General features: G+C 51.9%; 1 protein-coding gene across 1 annotated transcript in view; it reads left to right on the top strand.

Annotated features, from left to right (window-relative positions):
- Positions 1-2099: 2099 nt before the first annotated feature.
- The window catches only part of CDH23 (cadherin related 23), a gene marked incomplete at its 5' end in the record, with an annotated part of 196107 nt that continues 183738 nt past the window's right edge, over positions 2100-14468 (top strand). The window contains 3 exon segments of the mRNA XM_035892587.1: positions 2100-2242; positions 5894-5941; positions 6180-6272. Coding sequence (XP_035748480.1) covers positions 2100-2242; positions 5894-5941; positions 6180-6272 — 284 coding nt within the window.

The following is a 14468-nucleotide window of genomic DNA, read 5'->3' on the forward strand; positions in this document are numbered from 1 at the left end:
CCCTGCTTCAGTTTAAAACCATCCCCCCTGGTCCTGTCCCAGCTGGCCCTACTAAAAAGCTTGTCCCCACCTTTCCTGTGGGCCTCTTTAAGCACTGAAATGTCTTTGATGGTGACCTATCACTTGCACCTGGGTTGGTGGAAGGAATTTTCTTTCCCCAGTAGTTAATTGTAGTTGCTCTTTTTAAAGCAACTGATATTTCTGCTTTTAATAGAATTTCATCTAGTTTTGGGCACTGAGTCTTGCTGTGCTTTCTTGCTCCGGAATAGTCATCTTAACTCTTACATTTTGTCCTCTTCATGGATGTGCTTGAGATGGCCTGAGTCATCTCACTCTTCTTTGTCATAAATGAAGCAGTTCAAGCTTTTAAAGCCCTTGTTAAGCGTAAAGTATTTTTGCTAGCTCTTGAATGTTTGTGGCATCCCCTTGCATCCAGTCCTGAAGACGGTGCGGCCAGCCGAGCAGCTTGCAGAATTGCATGCTTGGTAGAACCGGCTGTATACCCCTAAAGTCACTCCTCCGAGCGCCCAAATTACACCACAGCTCTGCCAGCCAGGGCATGGAAAGAGCTCTTTGCATGCTTGGACTCCCAGCCCTGCCAGAATAGGCTGGTTTTGGGATGCCCCCCTCTACAGCTGTGGTCCACCAGCCTTTTTCAAAGGTGTTTGGAGCAAGGTCATGAAAACAGGTTTTTACCAAATGAGCCCATATTACCAAGCGTTTCACCTGGCTGCTTGGTCCTCCCTGTTATTTGCTGTGTTGTCACCTGAGTTTGTACCGACAGCAGTTTTACGTCACGCTAGGATGTCCCCCTGGCCGCGGCCGGTGGCCTTGGGACCTGCCAGGCAGCTGGGTTCTCGCCCGAGTGCACTTTGTCGATGTCGTACAGCACTAAATTTTTAATCAGAAAGTCACGCAGTGCTAAGTCAAATGCCTTACAAAAGTCTATTATTTCTTTGCAGTTACCTTTATCTGCCAAAATTGTAATCTCATCAAAGAATAAAATCAGGTTTTTTTGACAAGGCCTATTTTCCATAAAATTGTGTTGACTGGCATTAATTATGTTCCTATCGTTTAATGCTTTATTAATAGAATCTCATATCAGCTTTTTCCATTATTTCCGCCATGATTGATGTCAGGCCAACTGGTCGGTAATTGCCCAGGCCGCTCTGCTTGCCGAGCTGTGCTGCCATGCTTGCCCTCTGGTCTACCGGAGCTTCCCTCCTCTTCCCAGGTGGATGAAATTTTGGCATCTGTTCTCCTTGGCCAGACGATTTGGGGTTGTAGGGTGAGCTCGTACTGCCAAGGACAGCTCACGCAGAGGTTGTCCACCCGTCGCCATCCTTGGGGCCAGGCAGTCAAGGGGATCTCCCGTTCTTATCTCCAGCAACCAGATTTTTTCCTCCTATTTTCTCCCCCATTCTGCTGAGGAGGAGACTGAGAGCGGCTGGGTGGGTGACAGGCAACTAGTCATGGTCAACCCACCACAGTAGACTTTGGTGTGCTTAGAGGTGTTATGGAGGGGCCCAAAATGATCCAAGGAGGTGGTCATGGGGCTGAAATGAGGATCCCAGCATGGTGGCCATCCCTTGCTTTCAGAGCAGTGCTTCTGCGGAGCTGATGTGATGCTCTTTTGATAAGGGCGAGGGAGGAGAAGAGCTGTGGTACAAGTTATCTGTGCTAGAGGGAACAGTAGGTCCAGGCACAGCTTGATGCCCCTTGCTGCTGCGTAAATGTTTGAGGCATCGTAGCACCATGGGAAAATAGTTTGGGGATGATGTAAGGGAGGAAGAAAGAATTATAGAATCACAGAATTGTCTAGGTTGGAAAGCCCTTTAAGCTCCCCCAGCCCAACCATTCCCCTACCCCTGCCATCCCCCCCCCAAACCCCGGCCGCCCGGTGCCCCTCGTCCCATCGCCCCTTCCCTGGGAGCAGAGCCCGACCCCCCGGCTCCCCAATCCTGTCAGGCAGTTGTAGGGAGCGATGAGGGCTCCCCTCAGCCTCCTTTTCTCCAAATTAAACAAAGAGCTGAATATTTTTAGGATTTTTGCCTCTGTCCTGTTTTGCTCATGGTTTTTTTCTTCTCTGTCTCTCCTAGGTTCCTCGGTGACTCAGCTGCTGGCCCGGGACCTGGACAACGACCCTCTGGTCTTCGGCGTGGTTGGGGAGGAGGCCAGCCGGTTCTTTGCCGTGGAAAGCGTGACCGGTGTTGTCTGGCTCAGGCAGCCCTTGGACAGAGAGGTGATGAGAGCTGAGAGCATCCTCTGCTGTGGGGAGGGGAAAAAAAGTCTCTGCTGGGATAACTGGTGGCTCTCCATCTTTGTGGCAGCCTGGGTGGTGTTCCCCCACAGAGTCGGGAATCCAGGCATCTGATGTGTTCCCATCAGGGTCTGTCCCTAGCCACCCTGTCACTGTGGGGACAGAGGGAATCAGGAGGGTGCTCTGGTTCCTTCTGGCTTTCCTGGATGCCAGAATAATATCTGTGAGTTCAAAAGTAAAGAAAATAATAAACAGAGATAATCCACCAAAGAGCAGGGTGCTCATACATTCAGGGGAATGTACAGGCTCCCTCTTTAAACCTACATTCCAATTAAATCCTTTGCTCTTTAAAACAACGTGTGAAGGGATGTGAGGTATCCCTGCTTATTCAATCTCATCATGACTTTTCATCATCTCGTGGATTCAGGCTGCTGGATGCTAAATTTGGTGAGATTCTCGCCTTGAAGCTGTTTGACATCCCTGTTTTCCATGGTAGTTGTGGTGTGCAAAGACAGAGTGTCCCATCCAGGTGCCTGTTTTACAACAGCCCTGGCCCTTGCCGCGTTCCTGGAGCAAGGGGGAAGGGATAGCACAGGAGCTTGATAAGACTGGGAAAATACTCTACAGCTTGGGCACCATGTTTAATTTCCCCATGCTCCTGTGTTTAGCTCTTCTTTTGCCAGCAGCAGCAAGGATGGTAAAGGGACTGGAGCATCTCCCCTACGAGGAAAGGCTGAGGGAGCTGGGCTTCTTCAGCCTGGAGAAGAGAAGGCTGAGAGGGGATCTCACCAACACGTACAAATATCTCAAGGGTGGGTGTCACGAGGACGGAGCCAGACTCTTCTCAGTGGTGCCCAATGCCAGGACAAGGGGCAATGGGCACAACCTGAAGCAGAAGAGGTTCCAGTTGAACATGAGGAAGAACTTCTTGACTGTGAGGGTGCCTGAGCCCTGGTCCAGGCTGCCCAGGGGGGCTGTGGAGTCTCCTTCTCTGGAGATATTCAAAGCCCCCTGGATGAAGAACTGTGTAACATGGTCTAGGTGAGCCTGCTTGAGCAGGGGGTTGGCACTGGGTGATCTCCCGAGGTCCCTTCCAACCCTTGTCATTCTGTGGTTCTGTGAACCCATCAACGCACCTCAGGCACTGGTGGCCCTGGGCAGAGCCAACCAGATGTGGGGATGGGGAGGAGCTGGGGCAGTGGGTGCCGCTCAGGCTGGGTGAAGGCAAACCCAATTTCACAGCGTTAAGAGCAAAGCTCTGGAAAAAATAAAGCGGTTTTCTTCACCCCTCTCCCCTCCGCCTCCCCGTGCCAACAGCTGCTGGCATGAGTCATAAATCTTCTCTTATTCAATGCCTACCGCTTCCCAATACTTGTGAGCGCAGCCTTAAGCCAAGGAGGGTGATCAATAGATTTAGGGGGCTTTTGGTGGAGGGTGGGAAGGGAAGGAGCAGCGCAGAGCTTGGGTGCATGGCTGGGCTGAACTGGGAGAGGAGCCTGCACCCATCAGCTCATCCCAGAGGCTCAAAGCCAGTAATACATGGAAGAGGGTGAAGACAGACAAGGGCGTAGCTTGGTATGGGTAAGGGAAAGGTGTCAATGCTAATTTATGGTGGAGGAAGTAGGATGGAATGGGAGGGACGGGATGGAGGGGGACAGGATGCTGGGAGCAGGGAAACGCTGGCCTGGATGCACACAATCAAAAAAATGGGGAGAGAAAGCCGTGCGAGAAAAGCGGTGGGGAAAGAAAAGCAAGAGGTCAATTCTGGTATAATGGAGGAGAGAAGGAGAGGGACTTGAAAAGGGAGAGGGGAGTCATAGTGAGGTAAACGATGCAGGAAAAGGGAAAATAGAGAAAAAGAGGAAGGAGCGAGTGTATAGAGGCAAAACAACTTTTAAAGGTTTTTTTTTCACTCCCACAAGGATTAGAAGGAAAACAGGTTTGTTTGTTTTTTTTAAAAAGAAAAAAAAAGGCAAATGCTGAAGCTAAAAAAAGTACGTGCTAAAATGCAGGGTAGAGACAGAAATTAGTATGTGGTAGCTTTCTCCAGTTATTTTATCAAGTTTTTAAAATGAAATGCTCAACAGGTTGTGTCAGCCCCCCTGGTTTCCCTTTCTTGCCTACTGCTTTATCCCCTGTGGCAGCGCCGATGGGTTGGCGGGGTTATGGGGGGGTGAAAGATGCTGACGCAGCAGGGGGGGATGTCCCAGGGAGCAGAAGTTCTCCTCTCCCTTGGTATTTCAGCCCTTCGTTCTGCCTGCGAGCATTTCCCCGGAGCAAGGAAAGACTTTGTCAGGTTGAATTCCCCAGCGGTTTGGATGGGGAGGATGGGAAAGGGCAGATTTGGGGGGAGCTGGAGGGGTGCAGGCTGTTTTTCCAGACTCTTCTCCAAGATGAACTCCTACCCTGGTGCAAGCAGAGCTCCTGGGCTGGGCACCAGTGGCTGGGGGGCGGCATCTTATTAGGAATAAATCAAGCAAATCTGCAGCAGAGAGCGCCGTTGCAAGCTTGCTTTCCAGCCTGTCCTGCACGATGATTTGGAAACGCCGAGTTGCTGTGCTCAGGGCAGGGGCACTGGGGGTGGGAAGGGATGCTGGAGGAGGAAGGGATTGCTGGGACTGGGGAAACCCAAATGCCGGCCAGTGCCCAGGCACCGGGTTGGTGTGGTGGTCTGAGTCCTGCTGTCCATCCCTGCGTGATTCCTTGGCATAACCTGAGCGAAACGATCGCTGGTGGGAAAGAAAGGTTGGGAAGAGAAGGTCTGCTTCCACCAGCAATATCCCCCTGCCCTGGCACCAAAATAATCCCCTCTTCCCTCACTTGTCCCTCACCCCAGCACCAGTGACTTTATTATATGGCCACTTAAGACCAGGCTGTTAACTTAGTTACAGCAGTAAGGGGCAGGGAGGCATTTTTTTGAATGGGCTTATGAGATTTCAGCTGGTCCTTACAACAGACCCTGGGCTTATCCCAACGTTCCCAGCTACGTGATATCCCGAGAACTCTTGCAGGGCAAGTACGTTGGGAAAGCAGCAGCAAGACTTAGATGTCCCCGGTGAGATGGCGTTGTATTGTCATCTCGAACAAAAGCTAATTACGCAGCTTTTTTTGTTGGACTTCCTTCTCCTTTTTGCATCGTCCCTGTATCCTGCAGTGGGAGATGGTGCTGGGTCACAGCACGCCGTGGGTGGAAAACTGCTTTTCTCTGCCTTCCACTGATTCCCTCTCGCTGCTAGAAGCAGGCAGCCTGTGGCGCTGGGGGCCCGGTGGGCGTGCAAAGAGAAGGCACGCCGCAGAAGGTTAAACAGCAGGCTCCTCTCCTCTCCTCTCCTTTAGCCTCGCCGCCTTGTCCCGGGGCTCGGCTGCTAGGCAGGGAGTTGGTCCCTTGGTCCTCCTTACCCAGGGCAGAGCGGCTCCCTGTGCTCGTGAAATACACTGGACCCCCGCTGGCGTTACTATTTCTCAGCATTTTATACTCAATATAGGTAATTGCACTCAAGCGCCCCTTTTCTTCTTGAAGGTCCTGAAAGCATTTTGCATGTAATAATATTGGCTAAAAGTCCCAAGCCTGCCATCTGCAGATAAACACTACAGTATCTTTAATTATATGTTTTTCTTCTGCTTCCCTTTCAGACTAAGTCAGAATTCACGGTTGAATTTTCTGTCAGTGACAGCCAAGGGGTAAGTGTGATTTCTCATTTCATGGTCTGCGGCACGGGCGGAGGGGAGAGGGGAGGATGAGTGTGGGCTGCCGGGGGACCTTCTGCATCGTGTCGGGAGGGGTCCGGAGAGCAGAACCACCCCTGGCTATCACTTGCCAAAAGCCCAAATCAGAAAAAGCAGCCACAAGCTCGCTTTAAGTTTTAAATCCATGCGTAAAGCTGACCCCTGCTCCCCGTTGTTGTCCTTGTGGCCGCAGGTGATCAAAGGGACGGTCAACATCCAAGTCGGAGACGTGAATGACAACGCCCCGCGGTTCCACAACCAGCCCTACAGCGTCCGCATCCCGGAGGTAGGGATCGCCGCAGCCTGGCTGCTGCCTCTTCCCTCGGTGGCCACACTGGCTGCCTGGTGGCCGCCGCAGAGCTGGTTGCCTGAGGGCCACCAAAGGATGGGAATGTCCTCTCTGCCCTGGACCCTCGCTGTGGCTGAGGGAAGGATTAAACCTCTGGGAGTTATCGCTGCCTGGAAAGGGGCAGGAGCAAAGTGACGGCATTTTGGGTGTTGGGGAAGGTAGGTGGAGGAGGAGGTTCCAAACGCTCAGGGTCTTTGCAGCCTTGGTGACGTCCTTCCCGTACCAAGTTCGAAAATAGCCACAAATGGGAATCTGTTTCTTCTTCTCTTCCTTTGAGCCGGGGTCAGGGGGTGAATGTGCAGCTCTTGGCATGGAGGCGACCTGGGGCAGGACCAAATGTTTCTTGAAATGACTGACTCCTGGCAGAGTCCTACCCAAAAGTTTCAGCCCTTGCTGGTGGTCCCATGATGACTTGGAATAAAGTAGGTAGGAAGGAACCACAGAAAATCATCAGGCCCAAGCTTCCGTGAAAGCCGAGAGAATTTTCATGTTAGATGAGGTTGCTCAGGGCTTTATCTAGCCAAGTGATGAATACCTCCAAGGATGGAGTTTCCACAACCTTCTGCTGTGCTCTCTCCGTGCTGGCCATTGCAAAGGAGGTGACACACAGTCATGCTTGGCAGATATACACCAAGAACTTTCAGATCTGATGTCAATTTAGACTTTAAAGACGTGGAGTGAAAGGCGGTTGCTGGTGCTAGGAGGACAAGGTCGGGGTATTATATTTGAAATAAGGGATTAGTAGGGCATTTCATGTCCTCCAGTGGAGGAAACCGCTCCCTCTTGCACCCTGATGCCAGGGCAGAGCCCGTTTTTTTCCCAGAGCGTGCCTCAGGGTGTGGATGAGGTCCAGCGTGCGTCCATGTGTGTGAAATCAAGAAGTCTTTGGCAACTGAGAGGTGCAAACGATTGTGTTACAGCGGTTTATTTCATATGCTGCCTGCTGATGTCCTGCCCTGCCGGGCTTTGATCTTGCCCTGTCCCTCTGCTGCGAGGATGAGGTTTCTTCATTAGGTTGCTTGTGATGTATGAGCCGGGGGTTTTTAGTTTTATCTTTGTGCCAAGTCATCTGAAACCTCCCTTGGAGAATGATGCTGGGTCAGAGCCATTTCTTCTCCTCTTTAAAGCGCGAACGGTGCAGGAATGACTTGGCAAAAGGGGCCCGAGCCGCTCCTCACTCTTGCCTTTCTGCTTGGGCCTCTGGGAGCTGATGGGTGGCCATCTTGCCTTGCTGCCGCTCGTCCCGGCGACAGTCTGCAAAGCAAGAGAGACGTCAGGAGGACTGAAGGAGAAAAGTCTCCTCTCCCCTGCCCTCAGACTGACCTCTGGGTTTGCTCTTTGCAGCACCGGGTATGGAGGACTCCCTTCTCCAGGTAGAAAAAGAGATGGGAAGTGGGATTTTGGGTCTTCCCCTGGGAACTGGTGCTGCGTTAAGCCCCGGTGTTTGCATACCTGGAGCAGCCGTGCCGTATCCCCTCTCGCTCGTTGCTTCCGCTCTAGGAGCCGATCCTGCAAACCTTAAGCCTTCCACATTCCCAATCTTAACCTGCAACAAGCCTGGGGAGCAGCTTGGGCGGGCAAAGGTCTGGTGCTGCTTTGGAAAATCAAAGCTGGCTGAGGAAAGGGAACTGTGGGTGGGTGATCCGGACAAAAACTAAAGGGGGCTGAACCCCGGAGCCTCCCTCTCGTCTGTCAGGCTGCTTTGCACGTGAGCTGTGGTTCTGCCTGGGGGGATTTCCAGAACTGTTTAATTGTTTGGGGCATAGCAAGCGTGGTGGTTCCCCCAGTGCACCCGCTCTGCCACTTGGCCTTTGGAGCTGTGCTTTTCTGGAGGGTGGCCTAATCTAATTAGAAGGCATCGTGTGCCAGTTTCCAGTTTGTATCCATGATCTTTAACCAAGGGCACCGATCAGGGGTAATGAGCCACAAACTCATTGCTCAGCCAGCATCCTGGAGGCACTTCTGTTCCTCTGCCGGGGAGACAGATTTTCCTGGTCAGGCACTGTGTAAAAGCAAGGGATGGGGTCCCACCACCTAAGGAGGACCCTCCAAGGGCTATGGTCCACGGGAGATGCGAGCAGTGAATTTACTCCGTGCGTGCTGGCATGGCTCTCAAGGAAGAGATGCCCTCCTGCTTCTGCTGGGCCATGGGTTGTCCCTGTTGCTTGCCCACAAGTACTCGAAGCTGAAGGTGATGTGGCACAGAGATGTGCCTGCAGAAACTGAGGCTGGAGAGCCAGTCATGGTAGGGGCTGGCAGCATCCCCAGATCACCCCCATGCTCCAGACAGCTCAGGCCAGGGGGAACAGCGTGGGCACCGGTAGCAAAATCTGTCTCGAAGACCACCCAGCCCAAGCTGAAGGGCCTACAGCTAATGAACAAACAGGGGCTGGAGCTTGGCGATGGCGAAGAGGCTAGCAGAAGCGCTGGTGCGGCTTTGCATAGGCTGGCTCTGTGCAGAATTGGCAGCTAATGAGGGTTTTTCTCTTTTTAATTTTGAGATAAATGGGTGTATCGATTTGCAGTTGTCCTAGCTAATGGAGCAGCAACAGAAAGGCTATTTAAACCTCACCGCTATTGTGCGGCACTGGGAAAGTCAAAAGAAGAGTGTGCATAAATAAATGGAACATGAAGTAAACTGACCTTTAAAAACAATACTGCCTCTAAATACCCATCCTGGTGTTTTACGCAGTCTGCTTGATGTGAGAACAGGAATTTATTTGGGCATGGGATGCGGACTGCGATTCCTTCCTCGTGTGGGGAGCGGGGAGAGGATGCGCGGTTTAACCCTGGGTTCCTCCACATCGCAGCAGCTCCGAATCCCCAGCCCCGGGGATCGCTCGTGTGTCAGGCTGATGCCACTGGTCCTCTGCGCTCATCGTGTCTTAATCGCATCCCCGGCACCTGCCTGGAATAGCTGAGCGGGAGCCTGCGTGTCAGGAGAGGGACGTTGCTCCAGCGTAATCGTCCATCCCGTCTGGGCAAGGGCGGCCCGTGATTTGCTTGTCAAAAGGCAACGAGGCGGTGCGGACGCTTTCAAGTCTGTAAAGAAAAGGGGAATCCTGCTAGAATTGGCAAGTTAATTCACCAAGCTGGCCTCGACAGAGCTCATTAAGTTCTCGTGTATTCATTTCAGGCTAATGGCTGTCATGCTGACTGCTGTTTGATTTGCTGTAATAGACTTTTATGGCTTTCCAGTTTGCTAGGACGCGTGTGCCTGTGTCTGTGCCCTGTGGTGCTGCTGTAGTACATTAGTTAGCTGCTCATGTGCTTGCTACTCTGACCTTCAGGGGTTGTTCTCCTCTTGCACGCATCCCTTGTGCTTCACCTCTTGCTCACGCTCTTTTTTTTTTTTACCTTCCTCATCCTCACCCAGCCCCAGGGTGCTATGGTGCTGGAAGTCTCAGGATCTGGCTTTTAAATCGGGACAGATAGATCGCTGAGCCCATGGCAGGCTGTTGTGGCGATGCCTCGGATTCTGACAAGCCCGATCTGCTTTATCTAATCTATTTTTCCATTTGGCTGGATCTGTAGGAAGCTTGGTCTTGTTGGATTGTCACGGTTCAACGGGTTTACGTGAAGCAAGCAAGTCAAGTGGACCCAAGCGCCCACGTTGGTTTTGTGGTACCTGGTGTGGTGTTGGGATCGGGGTAGACTGTTCCCAAAGGTGCCTGCTAAGCTTTCCTCTCCCAGCTTCCAAGCGTGAGATCTTCTGGGGCACGCAGCCCTCCATTTGCCTTTGAAGTGAGCACCCTTTAAGCTTATGCTTAAGAGGCATGGCTCTGCAAACCTTGCTTCTGCATCTGCTACTTCTAGGTGCTACGTCGTCTACAGGACCACATCTTGACCCTTAGGTCATGCAGAGAAAAAATTAGAAGGGCTAAAGCCCAACTAGAACTTAAATTGGCCAATTCTGTGGAGACAATAAAAAAATGTTTCTATAAATATATCAACAGCAAAAGGAGAACCGAGGAGAATCTCTGGCCTTTACTGGAGGCAGGGGGAACCATAGTGACAAAGGATGAGGATAAGGCTGAGGTGCTTAATGCCTTCTTTGCCTCAGTCTTTAATAGCAAGGTCAGCTTTTCTCTGGGTGCCCAGCCCCCTGAGCCAGAAGGCAGGGACTGGGAGCAGAACAAAGCTCCCATGACCCAAGAGGGAATGATTAGTGACCTGCTTGGCCAATTAGATATACACAAGCCCATGGGGCCAGATGGAGTCTATCCAAGGGTACTGAGGAAGCTGGCAGAGGTGCTCACCAAGCCCCTGTCCATCAGCTATCAGCAGTCCTGGATGACTGGGGAGGTTCCACTTGACTTGGAGGTTGGCAAATGTAACGCCCATTTACAAGAAGGGCTGGAGGGAGGATCCAGGGAACTACAGGCCTGTCAGCCTACATTGGTGCCGGGGAAGGTCAGGGAGCAGATCATCTTGAGTGCCATCATGCAGCACGTCCAGGACAACCAGAAGATCAGGGCCAGTCAACACGGGTTTATGAAAGGCAGGTCCTGCTTCACTAACCTGATCTCCTTCTGTGGCAAAGTGACCTGTTTAGTGGATGAGGGAAAGGTGGTGGTTGTTGTCTACCTAGACTTTAGTAAAGCCTCTAATACTGTTACCCACAGCATTCTCCTGGAGAAACTGGTGGCTCATGGCCTGGACAGGCAGACTCTTTGCTGGGTAAAAAAACTGGCTGGCGGGCCGGGCCCAAAAGGTGGTGGTGAATGGAGTTAAATCCAGTTGGCAGCTGGGGGTGTCCCCAGGGTTCAGTATTGGGGCCAGTTTAACATCTTTATCAGTGATCTGGATGAGAGGATCAAGGGCACCCTCAGTCAGTTTTCAGATGACACCAAACTGGGTGGGAGTGTGGATCTGCTGGGGAGGAGGGGGGCTCTGCAGAGGGACCTGGCCAGGCTGGATCCATGGGCCAAGGCGAAGTGGGTGAGGGTCAACAAGGCCAAGGGCTGGGTCCTGCCCTGGGGTCACAACAACCCCACGCAACGCTACAGGCGTGGGGCAGAGGGGCTGGAAAGCTGCCCGGCGGAAAAGGACCTGGGGGTGTTGGTCGACAGGCGGCTGAACATGAGCCAGCAGGGTGCCCAGGTGGCCAAGAGGGCCAACGGCATCCTGGCTTGTATCAGGAGTGGTGTGGCCAGCAGGAGCAGGGCAGGCACCTGAAAGGAGGGTGTAGGGAGGTGGGGGTCAGGCTCTGCTCCCAGGGAAGGGGCAATGGGACGAGGGGCACCGGCCTCAAGTTGTGCCAGGGCAGGGTGAGCTTGGCCATGGGGAACAATTCCTTCCCCTTGGGGCTGTCAGGCACTGGAAGGGGCTGCCCAGGGAAGGGGTCGAGTCTCCACCCCTGGGGGGATTTAACAGCCGGGCAGACAAGGTGCTGAGGGGCCAGGGTTTAGTGGTGGGATGGCAGGGGTAGGGCTCAATGATCTTAAAGCTCTTTTCCAACCAAATGATTCTATGACTTCTCTGATCTTGGGTCCTGCAGAGGTTCCTCAAACGTTGAGGCCGTTGTGTGGTGTGGTCGAGCATGTCTAGTACCTTCTCATGAAGAGCTGTCTTCCCCTGTAACCCCCCAGCATCCTGAGCCTGCTGATCAAATTCAAACTGTCCGTGGCCTTCTCTTGTCCCTGGAGCATCATCAGCCTTCATGTGTTGGCAGAAAGGTCACTTAATTGTTGGTTTCTTTGCTGAATGTTCCCTCAGGAGGTTTCCAGTGGGGTTTGCTCTCCTTCGGTGTTCTCCCCCCCTCACTCCTCCTGTTACCGTTAACACACCGAGTGATTTATAAAGTAATACGTATTACTGAGTTACTCCTTCCAGCAAAAAGCTGTCCTCAGGCAGGCTCTGGGCCAGAGACAGCCATTTAGCACCCCAGCCGTTCACGGGAGGACAGTTGCACCATGAAAAAAGTACCGGTAACTTGACAGGAGATATTAATCATAACGGGGCGGTGTTTTCAGAAGGCACCCACTGCATCTGTACCCACAACCATCCGCGTTGGGGATGTGCTCATCTCATCTTGAGGTCAAGTAAGCCCCCGTAAGAGGCAGGGCTGCAGGAAAAGGAGTTTAAAAACAGAAAGGAAAGTTTGTGGGCAGCACATATCATCACCGAGGCAATACAGTCTAGCTTGCAGGTGTCGCATCTCCTGAGCTCAGCCCTGATTTACCAATTTATTTTAATTGGGAGGCTGGCGGGCACTTACCATCAACAGCGGCCCCTTCTGCTTGGGGAGCAGCCTTTGGGATTGAGCCTTCACAAGCTGCTGGTCACCATTTCCATCCCTAATATGGTGGTGTAGCTGAGACGGTGGCTTTTATGATGGGTTTCTTTTTATTTTTTTAATTGTGCAGAAAGGTGTTTGACGGGGAGGGGGAGAGAAAGGAGGGGACCATCACTGCCCTGTCCCATTACACAGTCTGGAACCAGTCCGTGCTAGATGGTGAGCAGGGGCGGGGAGGATCAGAGAAAGCCCCCAAAGCCCTAGTTGTAATTAAAATTATTATTTTGCTTTAATGGTGATAATGTTGGTAATTACATCAGTTTCCCTGCCATCCTGCCCAGGAGTCTTCAGGGCCTCATATAATTCTATTGCGATGGTTCTGCAGCCTGACGCCGCGCATACGAAGCAGCTCCCACTTCAGCCCCATCAGCCATTCCTTTCCATGCTTCCAGGCACCTTTTGGGTTTGTTGTTTGGGTTTGGGGTTGTTTTTTTTTTTTGTTTTTTTTTTTTCCCCCCTCCTTTAAATAAAGAGCCTTTAAATTGAAGGAGATGATAACAGAACTGATAAGAAATATGTCCCTGCCGAGTTGCAAAATTGCCTATAATTATTGCTGGCTGCTTCCCCTCCTTGCTGCTTTTTTTTTCCCCCCCTCCTTCTTTTTTTTCCCCCCTTTCCCTGCTAACTGTTTTCTTTTTCTCCCTGCCCTTATGCTTCTGGGTGGCTTTTCGAACAAATAATGTACAGTGAATAACTTACCCACCTAATCCAGCCTTTCCCTTCCTCCGCCACCGTTGCGCACGCAACATTCACAAGTGTATCGAGCTCCTCCACCGTGCTTCGTATGCAATTGCATTTATTTATTTATGGTGGTGTTGCGTTGTTGTCGGGGGTTTTTTTTTAAAATTTCCTAGAGAGGCAACAAAAAAAAAAAGCGAATTATTCAAGTTGTGTTCATTAAACACTGTTGGCCAGAAGGAAATTGCTTCTCTTTCTTGGGTGGGCAAGCATCTCCATCGGGCATGGCCGGTGCCGGGGTCCGCGGGTGATCTCCTACCTCCAGCGCCTGTTGGAGAAGCGGGAGGTGAGGCTTCGACCGGTGCCCACCGCAGCGAGCGGGGTCTCCATTGCACAGGTACGTGGCGATAATCCGCAGCGGGGGAAGCGTTCACCAAACTTCCCGAGTATCCTCATTTTTAATGATGTTCATCATCACCAGCCCCGAGGGAATGGTGGGCTGACAAGAGAGCAGGTTACATCTCCATACCGTGCCTCTGGCTTCACAGAGCTGGTTGCCATGCGTTTGTTTTGATGTTTTATTTTATTTATATATATATATATATATAATTTTTTTTTTTTTTTAATTTTTGAGCAACCTTTAGCTACTTTATGACTTTGTCCAGCAAGCTCATGGAAGCAGAGGCACGTGGCAGAGGCTGCGCCTTCCCTTTGGTAGTCTTAGATGCAGGTGTACTGTCCAGCTATTAAAAAGCCATCTCTTAGCTGGATGAGATAATCCTTTTGAGAGGGTTTCATCTGCTCGGCAATCACCAGAATATAATATAATATCCCTCAAAGAAACCCTGCCTCCTTCCCTCCTCTCTCAACCCCAGCCTGCATGATCCGCCAAGACAGGGCTATTTCTATATCGCTTGGGAAGATTGAAATGTTCAAACGTATCTTTACGCGGAGAAAATTGCCGAGTCAAGATTTTGCCAGCGGTGCCGTGGGACGCCCTTTTCCATCAGTAACGGTGAGGCTGGGCGGGTGACCGTCTCCTGGCTGGCGCTGGCGTGGAGGAGCAGAAAATTAGGGGAGCTGCGAAAGGCGGCAGCCGATAGGGACCGAGGGGTGGGAATGACGCCCGCGGTGGCTGGCTGAGCTCACTCCGAGGG

This window comes from Egretta garzetta, unplaced genomic scaffold, assembly GCF_000687185.1.
Source record: "Egretta garzetta isolate BGI_Z169 unplaced genomic scaffold, ASM68718v1 scaffold204, whole genome shotgun sequence".
Lineage (NCBI taxonomy): Eukaryota > Metazoa > Chordata > Aves > Pelecaniformes > Ardeidae > Egretta > Egretta garzetta.